General features: G+C 41.0%; 1 protein-coding gene across 8 annotated transcripts in view; it reads left to right on the top strand.

The window, feature by feature from the left end:
- mef2d (myocyte enhancer factor 2d) overlaps nucleotides 1–20516 on the top strand; it is a 133521-nt gene that overhangs the window by 104968 nt on the left and 8037 nt on the right. For 4 of the 8 annotated variants that reach the window (XM_083989312.1, XM_083989315.1, XM_083989314.1 and 1 more), the window contains 5 exons: nucleotides 8465–8646; nucleotides 11034–11063; nucleotides 13865–13982; nucleotides 15284–15458; nucleotides 16978–17046. In XM_083989312.1, coding sequence (XP_083845438.1) covers nucleotides 8465–8646; nucleotides 11034–11063; nucleotides 13865–13982; nucleotides 15284–15458; nucleotides 16978–17046 — 574 coding nt within the window. The remainder of the gene's footprint in view (nucleotides 1–8464; nucleotides 8647–11033; nucleotides 11064–13864; nucleotides 13983–15283; nucleotides 15459–16977; nucleotides 17047–20516) is intronic. The other 4 variants (XM_083989316.1, XM_083989317.1, XM_083989318.1 and 1 more) reach the window with 2 other exon arrangements.

The raw sequence follows: 20516 nt of genomic DNA, 5'->3' as shown, positions 1-20516 counted from the left end.
CCTCCCCCTCCCCCTCCCTCCTCCCCCCTCCCCCTCCCCTTGCCCAACTGTCCCTCGTCTTGGCACCGGCGTCTCCTCAGAGGTGACTTTGACACTGGACAGAGCTCCCCCCTTAAATCCCATTAGCCAGGACAGATACTGCCAGGCTGCCTGTAGTAATAGATATGGTGTGTGTGTGTGTGTGTGTGTGTGTGTGTGTGTTTGTGGGGGTGTGTGTGTGTGTTCCCATATTCACTTGATCAACATATTGTTTCAGAAATCAATACATTACATTAACTTCCTGCAGCAACAGAGCCAACTCTCTATATTGATATTAGTTTTTTAGTTTTTCTTTTTTTTTTGGTTTATTTATTTATTTATTTATTTTTAGTTCTTGGTTATTAACGATAACGACTTCCTGTGAATCGATCGATGCTCAGGTGCAGTAAAGTAAGTAAATGTCAGACTGAGTGCACTGATGCCTCCTGCTGGTTAGAATCGGTAACACACTTTTAGCTGTGATCTGGATGGAAAACGCCAGCAGGTCAAACTGCATTTACACTCAGCTGTGTTTGTATTGAATTAAATTAATTTAATTAATTTAGAACAGTAACAAAACAACCAGGATTTAGGATTATCATAACGTTGCTGCTCGGTCTCCATGGCGACTCCTAACTAAAGAATATAGATCTTTATTGATGGATTTGAGCTTCAGTGGACCAGATGAGGATTTCCATCAGGCTTTTGTTGTTGCAGCAAGGAATTGTGGGTCGGCATCGTCTCCTTTGCTTTCCCAAAGGAAGAAGGTCCAGAGCAAAACAGACTTTTATCTTTCTCCTGGATTTCTTCTTCCTCTTTTTATTTCCAGTAGACTTAGGTTCGCTGCTGCCTCCTACTGGTCGAAAACAACAACATATTTGTTTTCTCCAAATGGAAAAAATCAGCGTATAATGCAGCGGTTTCCAACCTTTTTTGGCTCGTGACCCCATTTTGACATCACAAATTTCTGTCATCAGTCAAGATGCGCCAGCTTAGATATTTTTATACGCTGCTTTTTTTATAACTCTGTTTATAATCGAGCAAGTGAAAGTATAGAATACAGTTGTTTAAGACTGTGTCAGGTGTTTTAATCATAATTTTAAAAAGAAAAATTAGTTAAGAAATATTTTTATCAGGAATTTTTTTCAATTACTAGACATTCCAGGCGACCCCATTTGAATTCCAGGCGACCTCACATGGGGTCTCGACCCCAAGGTTGAAAAACACTGGTATAATGAGTTTATTTAGTCAGAAAAATACATTTAGACAGGTGAATGTACATATGAACGTATGAAGTGACGAAGTCGGAGCTTTACACCTGTGATTGAATAACCTGAGACACATTGAACAGGTGTTTTATTTTGAAAAACTCTGCTTTACTTTAACAACGCTTTGCAGAGAGATTTTGAGTTTTATTCTGAAATGCTTCACTTGATCTGACTCATTTCCTGTTTTAAAGCCGTTAGTTTACACCTGAATCTGAGTCGACACTTTCCTGCACTTTCTCCTAGTTTCACTTTTTATTTTTATCAGGTGTTTTTATGTTTTAAAGTCGACTTCATCACGTTTGAGTCCAGACGAGCAGAGATCAGAGATTCACTCTGTCTCTATCAACAATAATCTGATTTAGTTTTTAGTTTTAGTCGTATCAACAACAGGAAGTAGAGCAGCGTAGCTTAGCGCCCCCTTGTGGCAGCTCTGTGACGATGAGTGAAGTCGATGTCAGACGTGACTTGTTGATGAAGTGATGAAGTTTTTCCTCGTCGCTCTGGACGGACGTGTGTGTGTGTGTGTGTGTGTGTGTGTGTGTGTGTGTCCCTGTTGCAACAGTCACGAATGGAAACATGAAACCTCCTCAGGTGACCTGATCCACCACGAGCTCTTTGTCCTTCATCCCTCTCTCTCCCTCTCTCTTCCTTTCTTTTTCTCCTCCTCGAACCTTCTCTTCTCTTTCTTTTTTTACTCTCCTGTTTCATTTCTTCTTTTTCTCCTCTTTTCCCACCTCTCCAGCATCTTTCTTTCCTCCCATCCCCTCTTCTTTGTCTCTCCCTTCCTTTACTGTCGTCTTCTCCTCTTCTCTTCTTCCTCCTCTTTCTCCATCTTCTCCACCTCCGTTCATGTCCAACTTTTCTCCTCCTCCTCCTCCTCCTCCTCCTCCTCTCTTCTGATCTGTCGTTCTCAGCTGTTGTCCAGGGACTCGGGGCTTCGGGAATGTCACCATTGACGTCACCCAGCATTCCTCACATTCCCACGCCCAGCCCCGCGTAATAGGAGACATCACATACACACACACACTTTTACACACACACACACACACACACACACACACACACACACACAGAGCAGCAGCAGCAGCACATGTAAAGGCCACAGAGACAAACATATAAACAGTCAACGTATAAGTACGTCACCGTGCTGCCGTGACTCACCGACTCTCAGAAGAGGAGTGTGTGTGTGTGAGTGTGTGTGTGTTTGTAAACTTCACACACACACACACACACACACACACACACACACACACACACACACACACACACACACACACACACACACACATGCAGACTCAGTCAATACATTTTTTTAAAAACGTTTAACTCTTTTAGTTCATTAATCCCTGAAAAGACACTGAAGACGAATTGGTGAAAGGTAAACGAGGGAGCAGGGAGGAGGATGGAGGGAGGAAAAGAGGTAAAGGAAGAGGAAAATGGGACAGAGGGAGGAGGAGTCAGGAAGGAGAGAAGGAGGAGGAGAAAAGAGGTGGGAGATGGAGGAAAGAGAGAAAGGGTAGAAGAGGAAATAAAAAGAAAGGAAAGGAAGGGGGAGAAGGAAATCAGGAAAGAAAAATGAGCAAGAAAATGACTGAGAAAAGAAGGAAGAAAGGATATATGTGGGAAGAAGGGATGAAACAAGAAGTAAAGAATGGAAAGAAGGAGGTGGGAAAAGAGAAAGGAGGAAAGGATGAAATGAAGAAGGTAGGTAGAAGAAGGTGAACGAGAGAGCAGGGAGGAAGATGGAGGGAAGAAAAGAGGTAAAGGAAGGAGAACATGGGACAGAGGGAGGAGGAGTCGGGAAGGAGAGAAGGAGGAGGAGAAAAGAGGTGGAAGGTGGGAGATGGAGGAAAGAGAGAAAGGAAAGAAGAAAGAGCTAGAAAGTGACTGAGAGAAGAAGGAAGGAAGGACAGATGTGGGAAGAAGGGATGAAACAAGAAGTAAAGAATGGAAAGAAGGAGGTGGGAAAAGAGAAAGGAGGAAAGGATGAAATGAGGTGGAGAAAGAGAGAAGGAGGTAGAAAAAGAAGAAAGAGGAGTGAATAAAAGACTTAAGACTGAACAGACGAGAGAGGAGGGAGGAGATAAGGAAGGAGTGAAGGAGCAGGAAAGGAGGCGAGGAAGGGGAGGAGAAAGGTAAAACAGGGGCAGGGAATAAAAAAGAGGTGAAAGGTAAAAGAGGGAGCAGGGAGGAGGATGGAGGGAAGAAATGGGGTGAAAGAAGGGACAGAGATAGAGGAAAGAGGGAAATGATAGAAGGAGAGAAAGGGAGGTAGAGGAGAGGAAAGCAAGGAAAGGAAGGGGGAGAAGGGATGCTGGGAAATTCTCCTCCACTCGTCTGTCTCCTTCTTTCTTTCCTTCCCTCCCTCCTTTCCTTCCCCTCCTTCCTCCTCCTTCTCCCTTCACCTCCTCTTACTGTATTCTCTGCTTCTTGTCCCGTCTCCATCCTTCTCTCCTGTCTCCTCGTCCCTCAGTCGTTCCCTACCTCCTTCTCTCTTTCTCCACCTCCTTTCATCTTTTTCTCCTTTCTCTTGTCCCACCTCCTTCTTTCCATTCTCCACTTCTTGTTTCATCCCTTCTTCCTACATCTTTCTTCTTCTATCAGTCATTTCCCGTCTCGTTCTTCTTTATTGATTTCCTCCTCTTCCTGTTCTTTCCTTTCCTTCCCCCTCCTCTACCTCCCTTTTCTCTCCTTCCCTCTTTCCTCCATTCTTCTTTCCTAATTTCATTCTCCCCTTTCCTTTCCTTTCTTTTTCTTTCCTCTCCTACCCTTTCTCTCTTTCCTCCATTTCCCATCTTCCACCTTCTTTCTCCTCCTTTCTCTTCCTCCTGACTCCTCCCTCTGTCCCATGTTTTACTTCCTTTACCTCTTTTCTTCCTCCGCCCTGCTCCCCCATTCCCACACCTGTCCTTCCTTTCTTTTTCTCTCAGTCATTTCCTAGCTCATTCTTCTTTCTTGATTTCCTCCTCCTCCTGTTCTTTACTTTCCTCTCCTCTCCCTCCCTTTCTCTCCTTCTATCTTTTCCCTCTTTCCTCCATCTCTGTCCCATCTTCTTCTTTTTTCACCTTGTTTCTTCCCTCCATCCTCCTCCCTGCTCCCTTTTTTTCCTTTCACCTCTTTTTTATTCCTTGCGCCTGTTTTACCTTTATCCCCCTCTTCACCTCCTTTCCTGCTCCCTCACTCCTTCCTTATCTCCTCCGTCCTCTCTCATCTATTCAGCCTTAAGTCTTTTATTCACTCCTATTTCTTCTTTTCCCCTCCTCCTCTCTTTCTCCACCTCCTTTCTCTTTTCCCACTTCATTCTTTCCATTCTTTACTTCTTGTTTCATCCCTTCTTCCCACATCTATCCTTCCTTCCTTCTTCTCAGTCATTTCCTAGCTCATTCTTCTTTCCTTTCCTTTATTTTTCTCTTTTTCCTCCATCTCCCACCTTCTTCCTCCTTTCTCTCCTTCCTGACTCCTCCCTCTGTCCCATTTTCCTCTTCCTTTACCTCTTTTCTTCCCTCCATCCTCCTCCCTGCTCTCTCGTTTACCTTTCACCTCTTTTTGTTTTATTCCCCGCCCCAGTTTTACCTTCCTCATCCTTCTCCCCCTCCCCCTCTTCACCTCCTTTCCTGTTCCCTCACTAACTCCTTCCTTCCTTATCTCCTTCCCTCCTCTTTTTTATCATTGTGGATAAAACTTGTTTGGTTTATTCACCGAACTCCTCTTTTTTTTCTTTTTCCCTCCATCACTCCATCCTCAAACCTCCTCCTCCTTTCTCTCTTTCTCCTTCCCGCCATTCTCTCCCTCTCCCTCCCTCCTTCCCTCCCTCCCTCTGAGCTGATAGTGTTCGCTTGTTGTTGTTGTCAGGTTCAGTTTATTGTGTGTGTGTGTGTGTGTGTGTGTGTGTGTGTGTGTGTGTGTGTGTGTGTGTTTCCCTGGAGTGTGTGTGACTGAGATGAAGCAGAGTCACATGCCGCTGTCGTCTGGAGGCGGCGTCATGGAGAACTGCTATCTGCTATCACACACACACACACACACACACACACACACACACACACACACACACACACACACACACACACACACACACACACACACACCCTGACTGTGCCTGTCTGAGGGGAATACAGTGTGTGTGTGTGTGTGTGTGTGTGTGTGTGTGTGTGTGTGTGTGTGTGTGTGTGTGTGTGTGTGTGTGTGTGTGTGTGTGTGTGTGTGTGTGTGTGTGTGTGTGTGTGTGTGTGTGTGTGTGTGTGTGTGTGTGTGTGTGTGTGTGTTGGGAAAGTCCCCGCTTCACACACTCTGTTTTTAACCTCAGACTGGAGCCGCGCCCCGACGCTGCCTCGTTAAAACTACAATAAAAATAAAAATCAATAATCAATAATCAATAATTGATACATAAAAACACACACAAGACCAGGAAACATTAAAAGAGGAAAACACATAAAACACACTGAGGCTCTGAGCTGCGACCGAGGCCTCGTCAGGTCGTCAGGTGACATTGTTGTTCTTGATTTCTATGGAAACGAGCGGCCAATTAAAAAGTTTGTCTGAGAGAGAGAAGGAGCTGTAAATATATTATATAGGCTACTGTATATTTTCATAATTAAAGGAAAAATGTGGTGACATGTTGTTGTTTCCACTATAACTCTGATGTTAACTGTTGTTTCAGTCTCGCTTCAAAAGAACGAGTTCAAAGTTCAGTTCATAAAGATAAAAAAATGAACTGATTCATGTTCATGGGTTCAGTTTTAGTTTGTTTTTTAAATAAATAAACTGCTGCTCTTTCTTCTTTCTTCTCCCTTCATCACCATCCTCTAAATAAATCACTGAACCACTGAAGAGTCACAGACTTGAGTCACATTTAACTAAAAACATGAACTAATACTGATATTTCTATTATTTAACCTATAAAACATTGAGTTTTGTTCTGCTTAAAGTAAAAAAAAGAAAGAAAAACAGTTGTCGTCAAGCTTTACTGCATTTAAAAAAGTCTGACTATTGATTATGTCTGGTATCTATGATGTAATATACAGTAATTGAATACATATCAAGAGCTTTTGATTAAATTAACTAAATTTAAAAAAAAGGATTCATATTTTCTAAGTTTCTGAAATAAGGTAATTTACAATTACTAAATAGGTGAAATTGATTTGTATTTATTAGTAATAATCACTTTGTTGCCCTGATACTTCTGATCTAATCAATATCTTTCCTTCTTGTTGTTATTGGAGTTTAATTAAATGTAGTTCAAATACATTCAACCTGATGGAAACACTTTTGCATCTGACTTCTCTCTTTGTTTGTTCACAAAAAAACAAACTTCGGCAGTTTTAGATGTGTCTACTCTGTACTGTCTGTTACCGTAGCAACGTGCCGCTGATTCTGGGCCGTTTCCATGGAGACCGTCCTGGTTCAGGTTCATCACTTCACTTCACTTCATCACAAACTGAAACTGATTCATCCAGAGTTCAGAGTTCATGAATCCTACATAACTCTGCAAAAAAAAAAAGTGGATTCATCCGCCGCTGAAAGTAGTGGTAACCATGACATAACAGCTGTCATAAACATCAGTGAATACTTATGACAGCTGTCGTTAAGTGTCATTCGGTAAGTTATGTCACTTTTGATGCAAAGTTGACATTGTTTGAGATGTTTTTGTTCTGACAACTTGACATAAAGACAATTTAAACTGTCATAGCAGACCTAATTGTCAAACTTAAAAAAGTATGTCAAGTTCTCATAACAAGGAACATCTTACAACTGTCAGGCCATCATTGTAAATAAGAACTTGTTCTTAATTGATTCTGCCTGGTTAAAGCAGAAGTAAGTGGTCCGGTCGTTTTGGCTAATGCTGCGTTCCAGGCAGGCTTTTGAAACCGTAAATTACAGCTTCAAGTCACAACTTACGACTTTGTAGCGTTCCAGGCAACCCACTCGTGTTTTTCCGACCTGTTTTACCGGTGAAAGTCACTATAACGGCCACTCGTAACTTCCGACCCGTGAACTCGTACCAGATCGAACTGGTACAACTTCACAGGTCGGAAAAACACGAGTTACGAGTTTCCTTGAACGCACCATAACAGTCCTCGTCCCTACGTCACCACATTCACGGCGTCCCTTGGCTGCACACACAGCCCTGCATGCCGTTCTCTCTCCTCATTGGATAAAACTTGTAGGATAAGAGAAAAGTTTTCTCCTCGACTCAGAGCAGAGCAGAGGGACTGACAGACCCGTGTTTCAGACCAAACACTCTATGTAAGTGATTGCTGTCGGAAGATAGAACTATTTAAGACTTATATTAACACAAATATCGCTTACTTCTGCTTTAACGACAGCTGTCATAAGTATTCATTGATGTTTATGACAGCTGTTATGTCATGGTTATGGACAGTTTTATGTTTATCTTATGAATACCTATTCAAGTAAAGTGTTACCCAGATGCCGCGTCCATCTTTATTTACAGCTGACGAGACGAACAGGAGAGATGTTTTCTGACGCTTTGAGCTGATAAGAGCGCGTAAATCACGCAAGTGCTCATGGGAAATGAAGTTCACAAGGTGCAGAAACACAAGAGGAAGCTGGAGTCACTGTGATGTTGGTGAAACAAAGACTCGTTGTGCGAGAGAGAGGGAGGGAGGAGGAGGAGGAGGAGGAGGAGGAGGAGTGAAGGATGGAGAGAGTCCAGGGACGAGTGTTTGTCTGTGTGTTTGTTTTACATCAAGTGCCGACGAGACAAATGAAACAAAAAGAGGGGAAAGAGAGAGAGGGGAGGGAGGGATAAGAAGAAGGGAGGAAAGTAAGGTAGGAAAAGAGGAGAAGAAATGAAAGAGGAGGGTAAAAGAGAGAGAGAGCGAGAGCATGACTCGGTGATGTTTGATGTTTTTGGAGGAGCTGCAGCAGAAATCAGAGCGTCGCCAACAAACGCAGCGCGAGCGGCAGAGATGATGAGGAGCATGTGGTGCCACGGAGCCATCCAAGTCGCTAATGAGACGACACACACACACACACACACACACACACACACACACACACACACACGTACACACACACACACACACACTACAAAACACACAGTTCACACTAAACACAAACACTGAAAACACCGAAACAGACAAGATCCTCTCTCCTCCTCCTTTCTTTCTCTTTCTCACTCTCTCTTTTTGTTTTTTCTCTCTCTCCCTCTCCTCCAGCGAACGGCTACATCAGCGCCAGGGCCTCCCCGGGCCTCCTCTCCGTATCCAACGGCAACAACAGCCTGGGGAAAGTAGTCCCGGCTAAGTCTCCGCCTCCGCCCAGTCCTCAGATGGTCAACAGCCGCAAGCCGGACCTCAGGGTCATCACCTCGCAGGGCGGCAAGAGCCTCATGCAGCTGGTGAGGAGGGGGAGGGGGAGGGGGAGGGGCTACGGCAGCCACACTGGGACAAACTACAGACGGAGAAACGCTAACACTTTAGATTATTAGGGAACACATATTCACCATTAACTAGGAGCTTTTTAATATGTATATAAGTAGCTTACTAGCTCCTTATTAGTCATTATTAAGCACGTATTAACACCTTATTCTACCTCTATTACACCATGAATTAAAGGACAATTCCAGGTAAATTCAACTCGGGGGTGTATTTTCCTAACATTTTAGGTCTAAAAGAAGGAATCTGAAGATTTTCAGTTTAATTGCTCCTGTTTTGCGGTAGTTGTGTCTGTCCCCGGATCGCCACGGCAGCGATGAATGGGAGCGGATGCAAGTTCCAATGCTGTTTAGGCTGCTTACATCCCTCAAAGTAGCAATTTTTTTCCACAGACAGCGTCAGATGGCGACTCAAACATGCACCGAGAAGTTTATTTACTTCAACAGGGCTTAAAGTATTCCGGCCCCGTGCCGGATCTCCGGCATTTGAAAATTTCAGAAAAAAAAAAAACACACCCACACAACTGCACACAGAGAAGTTCATGGCTGGGGAAGACGGAGGACAAAGACAAAGCGAAATGTGTCGTATGCGAGACAACCCCTGGCCTGCCTGCGCGTACTGTATGAGCCTGGTGACGTGACTCAGTCACTCGCTGGAGGCAGTGATACGCCAAGTAGCGTCGGGTCTCTTGCCGCTGTTGACGTCGGCACAAACGAACCTGGTGGTCCGAGGCCGAGCGGACGTAACGGCGCGCATTCGTTTTTTTTTTTTTTCCGTGCATGTCCGCAGCGCAACGCTGCACGGACGTGCCCCCCCACACCTCATAGCAGAGGAAACGGGCCCTTGAATGGCTGGTCCAGACCCCTTGATTTAAAATATGAGATTTGTTTTTGCTCCCCACTAGACCAGTTGAGTTCAGTTTCATACACTCCAGCCATTCTTGCCTGGGGGGGAATGACCATTGTTGTGAGGTCAGACACACCTGGATTAATCAGTTTGTCTTTATGTAATGAAACTGGCTTGAGCTCAGGAAGTAGTGGAGCTGTGCATAAAGCCCATTGTCATTAGATCTATTTTTTTTACATTTCCACTTTTTTACATAGTTTTCATACATTTCATGCATATATTGATGTTTTAGAGGTCTTGTAATGTCATGGAAACTTGTTGCCAAGTCATGGAAATTTGTTGGTTAAAATGTGTATGAACCCTGTGTACATTACCAAGCACAATGCCAAAAAGTTGTTTGCTAAATTGCCTATAATGTGTATGTGTCGGATCCACTGCACCCCGCTCCTTGGAAAAAAGTTCAGGCTCAGGATTTTTTTTTACTTTAAGCCCTGCTTCAAGCAAGCCGACATGTTTGTAAAACTAGATCTAATTCAAAGTCTCCTGGAGTCTCGCGCGAGACCCAAGTTGACGCTCGGTGTGCTCAGGAGCAGTCGGAAAGCTACCGTTTGTGTCATAAACACAGGAATATCAACTCTTGACTTGCTTCAAGTAAAAAAAACTTCTCAAATTTAACATTAACAATAAAGAATACATACAAGAATATATAAAAGAGACATAATATTGTTGTAAAACATTTTAGAAGTGATTTTATTTTGAAAATGAATCAGAAAACCTTTATTGTCCCCTGTAAAAAGCTGTGGAAATTCTTCTTTGACGTGTGCATAAAAGTTTACAGTTTTTACAGTTTACAGTTCACAGTTTAACAAAACAGCAGATAGATACAGAAAGAGTAGAAACACCTGTAGTATCAGTATGTGTAGTATAAATATGTACAGTATACATACTTTTTCCTTTTTTAAGATTTTTCATGATATTAACGCTAACTAATTATGGCTTATTCATTGTAAATTAATGCATTAATGCTACTGTACTAATTCAGAGTGATAAAGGAATAATTACTGTTCTTGCGCTACTGCCCCAATAAGCCACTGGTTATTCACATCGTTATTCAGAAACAACAAAGCATTAATTTACAATGAATAAGCCATAATTAAGAGTTAATATCTGGAAAAATCTTAATTCATGGTGTAATAGAGGTAGAATAAGGCTTAATAATTACTAATAAGGAGCTAGTAAGCTACTTATATGCATATTAATAAGCACCTAGTTAATGGTGAATATGTTCCCTAATCTAAAGTGTTACCGGAGAAGAAACTTGTCTGTGCAACAAAAACAACGTCTCAACATCTGGATCCAGTCGTTCTCCTCTTTGCTGCTGTTGTTTCTATTTCTCTTCCGTCTACTTGTTGTAGAGACGTGTAACCGTCCTCTTGTTTTTCACCTCCTTCCCCCCTCCCTCCTTCCTCCCTCCTTCCTCCTCCCCCCTCGGCCGGCCGTGCAGACAGAGGAGGAGCTGGAGTTGGTGAGTGAGGTGAATAGACTTTAGACTTCTTTAGCCTGAAGCCTGATGTGGTGTCGACTCTCTGTGTGATCTCACCCAGCAGCATGAGTGTGACACCGTCAGTCAGTCAGTCAATGCATCCCATTTATCATCAGAGAGAGGAGACGTTGGGCTTTTATTCTGAAGGGCAGATTTCACTTCCTGGATCAGGTTCAGGTTTTTCTGGTTCGTCGACAACATCAACGACAAAATCAAACAACAACAATACAGAGGAGAATAAAACAGCAAGGCGGCGGCTCGCTGCTGGTGTGTGATTACCAGGCGTGTGCCGAGTGAGTCATGACAGGTCCATTCAACAACAAGAGAAAGTTAGAAACACTTTGAAACTATGTCACACTGCGTCATCAATATCAATATTAATATTATATTAATGAATAACTGAATTAGTGAAATAAAAAGAGTCTTTTATTTTATTTGTATCTAGTTTTTATTGAACTACAGAGTGAATTTAAAGAGACATGTGTCTTATATATGAAGTTGCGCAGCATAAAGGCTGGAAACAGGACGGAGCGGTTAACTGTCAGTCGTCACAAGGTTCATGAAGAAGGTGAGAAAGTTAATCTGTGAGTTTCCCACAAGGTCAAGTCAGTTTTTATTTCTATAGAATCAGTTCACATCAGAAAGTCTCTCAACTTTACAAATATATAGAAACAACTTTTCAAAATAAGAGCAAACAACTTTCTCCAAGACTTGATTTGGACTTTTGGGTAAATGATATCAACAGTAATAATAATGACGATGATGTACAATATTTTTTTTTATTAACCTTTATTTAACCAGGAAGTCCCATTGAGATCAAAAATAAAGAGACCTGGTTGAGTTAGCAGCCATAAAAATCACAACATACAAGATCCACAATAAACAACTAAACAAAAAGTCAGCTACTCCGACAGAGTGACTGAATACTCTGTATGATGCTCTTAAAATCATTAATGGATATAAATGTTTTTAGTTTGAGCAAGTAGCAAGTAGATCCAGATGAAAATAATCCTACATGCGCATCCTAAGAAGTGTAGATCAGCAGAATAACAATAAAAATGCATACAAGAATATATAAACGACACATATCAGACTGAGACACAGAGAAATACATTTTATACAATAGTGAATCAAGACTTTGTTTATTGACAGATTCACAGTTCAGAAAGTCTGAGAGTGAAGTTCACTGAATATTTTATAAGCAAAATATAGTTGTAAAACATTTTAGAAGTGATTTTATTTTGAAAATGAATCAGAAAACATTTATTGTCCCCTGTAAAAAGCAGTGGAAATTCTTCTTTGCCGTGTGCATAAGAAACATAAGTTAAGAAAAACACAGTTTAACAAAACAGCAGATAGATACACACCTGTTGTATCAGTATGTGTAGTGTAAGTATTATCACTGTGTGTTGCGGTAGAGTCCAGATGAAACCGTAGAAACGGAGCGCGACCAGCTGATGGTCTGATGCATGTGCATGTGTCATCTGAGGATGTGAAGACGGACACACACACACACACACACACACACGTGCATGCTAACATTGTGTTCATGCATATTTCACTCCCTTAAACACACACACACACCTCAGAACAAACACACACACACCTCACATTGTGAATTCATTCCTCGCATACCTCTACACACACACACACACTCACTCGGTGGTGCATGTGTTCCTGTCAGCATGATCCTGCAGCACGGCGTCGCCTCTCATCATCACACCTCTTCCACCGTCACGCCGTATGTATGACACCAGCACCCCGGGCGCCCCCGGCAACGGCAACGGCAACAGCAACGACAGAGGCAGTAGCAGCTACAGTGTTGCCGTGCCAACGCCACCTTAAGATGTGAGACACTTTCTCATCCTGCACGGCCCCGATGTTGAAGTGTCACAGAGACGAAGTTGAAACGACTTCCTCCTCGCCGTCGTCTCAAACTTCGGTCTAAGTTGTTTTTATTTCTGCCTCAATCAGAAGCAGCTTCTGTGTTTAACCCCCCCCCCCCCCCCCCCCCTCTTCCTCCTCCTCCTCCTCCTCCTCCTTCTCCTCCTCCTCCTCCTCCTTCATCCATGTGCTGCACAGTGAGAGAGCACATGTTAACTATTATCATCATTATTATTGATGTTGAAAATGGATGAAGTCACGATCGGCCCTGAACGCCTCACGCTCAGACCTTATAAGGAGAGAAAAAAAAGCCCATGACCAGGAGCGAGGCCTCAGATTCATTATTAGATTTAGTTTGACTTAACTCCCCCCCCCCCCCTCCCCACACACACACACACACACATCACCTCCTCCTCCTTTAAAGGAGACGTATTCTGCCCCTTTTCTACAAATTAAAATAGTTCCCAGGTGTCTTAAAGACAAAATCCCCCAAGGATCAAACATCACAGCTCTCTGTCTGTCCCTTTAAATGCAAATGAGCCACTGCTTGCCCCGCCCCCTTCTACCGGTACCAGGTAGGGGCGGGGTTATGCAAATTCGAATCCTAGTTACATCATTGAATGACAACTGAGGGAACAGCTCGTAAAACCACATGGATTTCAACCTCAGGAGCCTGAAAGTTACAGATTTTTTGTCAATTCTCACATTTTTGGCTCCAAAAGACAAAACAAACACCCAAATATGTTAAAGAGCGTTCAAAAAGTGATATTTCCATAATATTTCCTCTTTAAAATCCGCTCTATCTCCCTTAAAGTCCTTTTTTTTTAAAGATCCACTGCAGCGTCCTTCACTTCCTGTTTCCTAACACTCAACTTCCTGTCTCTGTTTGTCTCTCTGTGTTTTCCCAGAATGCTCAGCGGCTAGGAGGCTCCCAGGTGGCTCAGTCGCTCACCACCCCGGTGGTCTCCGTGGCAACGCCCAGTCTCCTAGCGCCCTTCTCCGGGATGCAGACGGCCTACAACACCGGTAGGAAGAAGAAAAGAAAAGTCTTTCTTTCTTTCTTTCTTTCTTTCTTTCTTTCTCTATTTCTTTCTTTCTTTTTTTCTGTCTCTATTTCTTTCTTTCTTTCTCTATTTCTTTCTTTCTCTTTTTCTCTATTCCTTTCTTTCTTTTTCTCAATTCCTTTCTTTCTTTCTTTCTTTTTTCTTTCTCTATTTCTTTCTTTCTTTCTTTTTTTTCTGTCTTTCTTTCTCTATTTCTTTCTTTCTTTTTTTCTGTCTCTATTTCTTTCTTTCTGTCTCTATTTCTTTCTTTCTTTCTCTATTTCTTTCTTTCTGTCTTTCTTTCTTTCTCTATTTCTTTCTTTCTTTTTTCTGTCTCTATTTCTTTCTTTCTTTCTCTTTTTCTCTATTCCTTTCTTTCTCTATTTCCTTCTTTCTGTCTTTCTTTCTTTCTTTCTGTCTTTCTTTCTCTATTTCTTTCTTTCTTTTTTTCTGTCTCTATTTCTTTCTTTCTTTCTCTATTTCTTTCTTTCTCTTTTTCTCTATTCCTTTCTTTCTCCATTTCTTTCTTTCTCTTTTTCTCTATTCATTTCTTTCTCTATTTCTTTTTTTCTCTATTCATTTCTTTCTCTATTTCTCTCTTTCTTTCTTTCTTTCTTTCTTTCTGTCTTTCTTTCTTTCTGTCTTTCTTTCTCCATTTCTCTATTTCTTTTTTTCTCTATTAATTTCTTTCTCCATTTCTTTCTTTCTCTTTTTCTCTATTCCTTTCTTTCTCTATTTCTTTCTTTCTATATTTCTTTCTTTCTTTCTTTCTCTATTTCTTTCTTTCTCTATTTCTATATTTATTTATTTCTGTCTTTTTTTCTTTCTTCATTTCTTTATTTCTTTATTATTATCACTATTACGACCATATATTATATATATTATACCTGAAATACACACTTTGTGTATACATCAATGTGTGTTCACTGTGTTGTTTGTCTCGTATTTCACAAGAAGAGGGTTAGTTAGAGTTGGATTTAATTCTTTTAAAAATGAGTCAATGATTTTAAAAAAACAGTGAAGTCGAGTGGAGTTGAGAGAAAATCTTGTGTCATGTTAAAGAGAAGAAAAAGGAGAAAGTAGGAAACGTGTGGATGTGATGAATATTCACTTTGTTCATTGTGTGCGAGCTTCTGGAGCGATTCCACTTCAAAGGTTTCACATTAATATGGATCAGAGCTGATTAATATTGATGCAGCAGAAAGTTGTATGATGTAAAACAATCCTCCTCTCCTCCTTTCTCTCTTCCTCCCTCCCTCCATCCTTCCCTTTCCTCGCTCTCAGAGTACCAGCTGACGAGTGCAGATCTCACGGCGCTCCAGACGTTCACACCATCCGGGCTGGTGCCTGGCAACATGGCTACCTGGCAACAGCAACAGCAGCCGGCCGTCTCCCAGCAACAGCAGCAGCAGCAGCAGCAGCAGCAGCCACAGCTCCTCGCATCGCTCAGCAACTTGGTGTAAGCTCCCGTTACATTTCTCTGATTTATTTTTTTTCACTCAGAACAAACTCACTTGATTAGAGTGATCTGCTCCTGACCTTTGACCTTTGACCCGTGACCTTTGACCCGTAACGCACGGCGCCCGTCAGCTGATTGAGAAACAGCAGCTACTTAATGAAACACTGGGAGCTGTAGCAGCATCACTCCAGCTGTGGTCGATTCATCTTCATGGTGACCTAGATACCCCCCCTCCTCCTCCCCCTCCCCCTCCTCCTCCCCCCTCAGCTCTGCCTCCCACTGGAGCCTCTCATTTAGCTCAGAGAGAGAAAAACAGGAGCAACGTTGTCACTACAGGAAGTCATTGGTCAGTCAGCTGATCAGCTTAGCTCCGCCCACTCAGGTGTTTTCAGTCACAGCTGGGGTTTTGATATTCAGACTTGTAAAACTTAAACAGGTCATCTGTAAGTTTAAAACTTTAATTTCACCTTTAAAATTACTATTTTATATTATATTATATCATATCATATCATATCATACTATATTATATCATATTATATTATATATCATATCATATTATATCATATCATGTCATTATTTCATGATCATGACTTTCTTAATGATATTTGGTAATATTTTGAATCAAAGAATGAAACATGAAGGATTAAATAACAACTTTTAGGTCATTCAGGGCCATCTATTACATTTCAGCAGATTATATTATATTATATCATATCATATCATATTATATCATATATCATCATATTATACTATATCATTTTATATTATATTATATTATATTATGACTTTCTCAATGATATTTGGTAATACTTTGAATCAAAGAAGGAAACTCGTAGGATTAAATAACAGCTTAGGTCATTCAGGGTCATCTAGTTTCAACAATTTTTATTGATTTTTAGCAGTGAATTAACAAACAGACACACAAACAACAACAAAAAAATCTTAAATTTCTTGGTCATTCAGGGTCATTTGAGGTCAGAGGTCACACAACAGACACACGCGTTCTGTTTGAGTAAATGAAAAGTTTAAAGTATACAGTATTGATCAGGAGGAAGGTTTCTATAAAAAAATATTATTTTTTATTTAAATGTTTCTTTTTGTGTTTCAATATAAATAGAAGTGATGATGTTGTTTCATATTGATCATTGATCCCTGATTCAAAACCAATCAACTTCCTGTTGTGGTGCCTTTGGGTCATCGATAAAGAACTGTATCATTGTCTTGTTGAATCTGTTTTATATTATTACTGTATAGGACGTGATGAAATGTTTGATTAGACAGTGATTATTGGTAATCAATCACACATTTACCAGAGTTTGAGTTGAGTCTTTGTGACTGAGGTGTTTGTGTTGTTGGAGCTCCTACTCTCCCATCAGCCCCCTCTCTCTCTCTGTGTGTGTGTGAGTGTGTGTTAGCATTTAGCCGTTAGCGCCGAGCCTCAGAGCTCCAGACTGGGGAGCAGCTTTGTAACGGCCTCTTTGTTTTGTCCCTCCCCCCCTCCCTTCCTTTTTCTCCACAGCATGTGGGGTGCAGAGAAACAGAGTGCGGAGATGGTTAACTGCATCTCCAATTTTGCTGCTAACCTGAGGTGAATGACACGATATGGCACCTAAACGCCTCACGGCTTCGCCTTGTCTCTACTTTTATCTGTCAAGTCACGACGATGCTCAAAACAACCCCAGAAAAAAAAAAACTAAACACAAACACACACAAGAGGTGCAATTACACGACAAACATGAAATCAAACTGTCGTGTCTTTGTGTTTGTGTGTCGGCTGTGATGCCAGTTGTTGCTTCGCTGTGTGTGTGAGTGTGTGTGTGAGACTTCAGTTCAGTCCTGACTGAGTTAGTTGTGCTGAGATCTGAGACTCGTTGGAAGTGTCGTCGCCGGCGTCACAGAGGGAAGATGTCTCGTCGTCTCGTTAGGGTTTCGGCTGTGAAAGTCGCTCTCAGTCGCACGCAGACACTGAACCAGTTGAACCAACATCTGTGCACAGCTGTCACTCTCAGGTGACACACACACACACACACACACACACACACACACCATGCAGCGCCCGAGCCTCAGATGCACGACGGCCCTTAAACGCATCACTACTACAGAGAATAATCCAGACATCGCGGCACCGAGCTGTCGAAGCTTCTGATAAAACAGAAAACAGTCTCAACGTCTGATCTCACTGTGATTTTTTAAGGCCGACGCCGTTTTTTAGATAGATAGATGATGTCACTTTAACAGGTCATCTGTAAGTTTAAAACTTTAATTTCACCTTTAAAAATGAATTATTATTATATTATATTATATTATATTACATTTTAGCAGATTATATCATATCATATCATATCATATCATATCATATATCATATATCATCATATTATATTATATTATGACTTTCTTAATAATATTTGGTAATATTTTGAATCAAAGAAGGAAACATGAAGGATTAAATAACAACTTTAAGGTCATTCAGGGTCATCTATTACATTTCAACAGATTATATTATATTATATCATATCATATATCATCATATCCTATTATATTATACTATATCATTTTATATTATATTATATTATATTGTGACTTTCTCAATGATATATGGTAATATTTTGAATCAAAGAAGGAAACACGTAGGATTAAATAACAGCTTTTAGGTCATTCAGGGTCATCTAGTTTCAACAATTATTATTGATTTTTAGCAGTGAATTAACAAACAAAAATCTTACATTTCTTGGTCGCAGACACTGAACCAGTTGAACCAACATCTGTGCACAGCTGTCACTCTCAGGTGACACACACACACACACACACACACACACCATGCAGCGCCCGAGCCTCAGATGCACGACGGACCTTAAACGTATCACTACTACAGGGAATAATCCAGACGTCGCCGAGCTGTCGAAGCTTCTGATAAAACAGAAAACAGTCTCTCGTCTGATCTCACTGTGATTTTTACATTATACGAGGAATATTATATATTATATCATATCATATCATATCATATATCATCATATTATATTATATTATGACTTTCTTAATAATATTTGGTAATATTTTGAATCAAAGAAGGAAACATGAAGGATTAAATAACAACTTTAAGGTCATTCAGGGTCATCTATTACATTTCAGCAGATTATATTATATCATATCATATATCATCATATCCTATTATATTATACTATATCATTTTATATTATATTATATTATATTATATTGTGACTTTCTCAATGATATATGGTAATATTTTGAATCAAAGAAGGAAACACGTAGGATTAAATAACAATTTTTAGGTCATTCAGGGTTATCTAGTTTCAACAATTATTATTGATTTTTAGCAGTGAATTAACAAACAACAAAAATCTTACATTTCTTGGTCGCAGACACTGAACCAGTTGAACCAACATCTGTGCACAGCTGTCACTCTCAGGTGACACACACACACACACAGACACACCATGCAGCGCCCGAGCCTCAGATGCACGACGGCCCTTAAACGCATCACTACTACAGAGAATAATCCAGACGTCGCGGCACCGAGCTGTCGAAGCTTCTGATAAAACAGAGAACAGTCTCACGTCTGATCTCACTGTGATTTTTTAAGGCCGACGCCGTTTGTTTCGAACACTCACATCTGGTCTTTGAACGCATCGTCCAGCTGCTCAGAGGGAAAAAAAAGAAGAAAAAAAAGATAAAGAATAAGAGAAATGTGTTAAAAAGGAGAGTGAGAGTAACGACAGCTGTCGATGTCGGTGTGTGACGGGCTGAAGGTTGTTGTTGTTGTACATAAATATATCTGTGTGTGTGTGACAGTCGCTTCCTGCAGCGGTCGACCAAAACAAAACATGTGGGAGAAAAGAAACTGAAGCAGACGACAGATCAGAGATGAAATCAGAGGAAAGTGAATCAGAAACTGTTTATTTAGTTCAATAAAAGCATCAGAATCAGGATCAGATACTTTAATATGTTCAGTTTCAGCTGCTCTGTTAAATATGAAGTCAGTTAAAAAGATAAAAAAAATACAACAAATATGGCCTGATATAATGAAATCTATGAGGAAACGTAGAACATGTAAAGATATGATGATGTTGGTGTTGTCCTTCTGGGTCAAATTGACCCAATCTGTTCCCTTCCTCCATCCTTCCCTCTTTCCTACCTTTCTCCCTTTCCACAATCCTTTTTCCTTCCTTCTTTCCTCCCTTCTTTAACTTCGTCCATCCTTCTGCTTCCTTCTTTGGCCTAATCTGTTCCCTCCCTCAATCTTTCTTCCCTTCCTTTGTCCCTTCCCTTTTCCTTCCTTCCTTCCTTCCTTCCTTCCTTCCTTCCTTCCTTCCTTCCTTCCTTCCTTCCTTCCTTCCTTCCTTCCTTCCTTCCTTCCCTTCGTCCTTACTTCTTCTTTCTTTTTTGACCAAATTGACCTGATCTGTTCCCTCCCTCCATCTTTATTTCCTTCCTTTTCCCTTCCTTCTTTCCACAATCCTTTTTCTCTTCCCTTTTCCTTCCTTCCTTCCTTCTTTCCCTTCGTCCATCCTTCCGCTTCCTTCTTTGACCTGATCTGTTCCCTCCCTCCATCTTTCTTTCCTTCCTTTTTCCTTCCTTCTTTCCACAATCCTTCCTTCCTTCCTTCCTTCATTCCCTTCGTCCTTACTTCTTCCTTCCTTTTTGACCCAATCTGTTCCCTCCCTCCATCTATCTTTCCTTCATTTTTCCCTTCCTTCTTTTCTCCCATTGTTCCCTTTGTCCTTCTGTCCCTCCTTCCTACTTTCCCTACGTCCTTCCTTCCTTGACCCAGGAGGACAACAGGAGAGAAAAAAACAGCAATTATAAAGAAAACAGTTTTTAAATTCACTGGAAATGTCAAAAAACATCAACAACTAATCATTATTTCCATCTGTAGTTGTAATAAATTTGAATTTATTAAAGGATAGCCCCTTGAGATGTAGCATCTCATTTTCAAGGGGGTCAAGATTTTAATCACTAACTAATAATAAACAGGATTTTTATTGATAAGCAGAGTTTTAAAACGAACAGCACAGAATCATGGGAACTCTTCTCCAGGC

Source organism: Trachurus trachurus, assembly GCF_905171665.1.
Source record: "Trachurus trachurus genome assembly, chromosome: 16".
Taxonomy (NCBI): Eukaryota; Metazoa; Chordata; class Actinopteri; order Carangiformes; family Carangidae; genus Trachurus; species Trachurus trachurus.
This window is presented reverse-complemented; position numbering and strand designations above follow the sequence as displayed.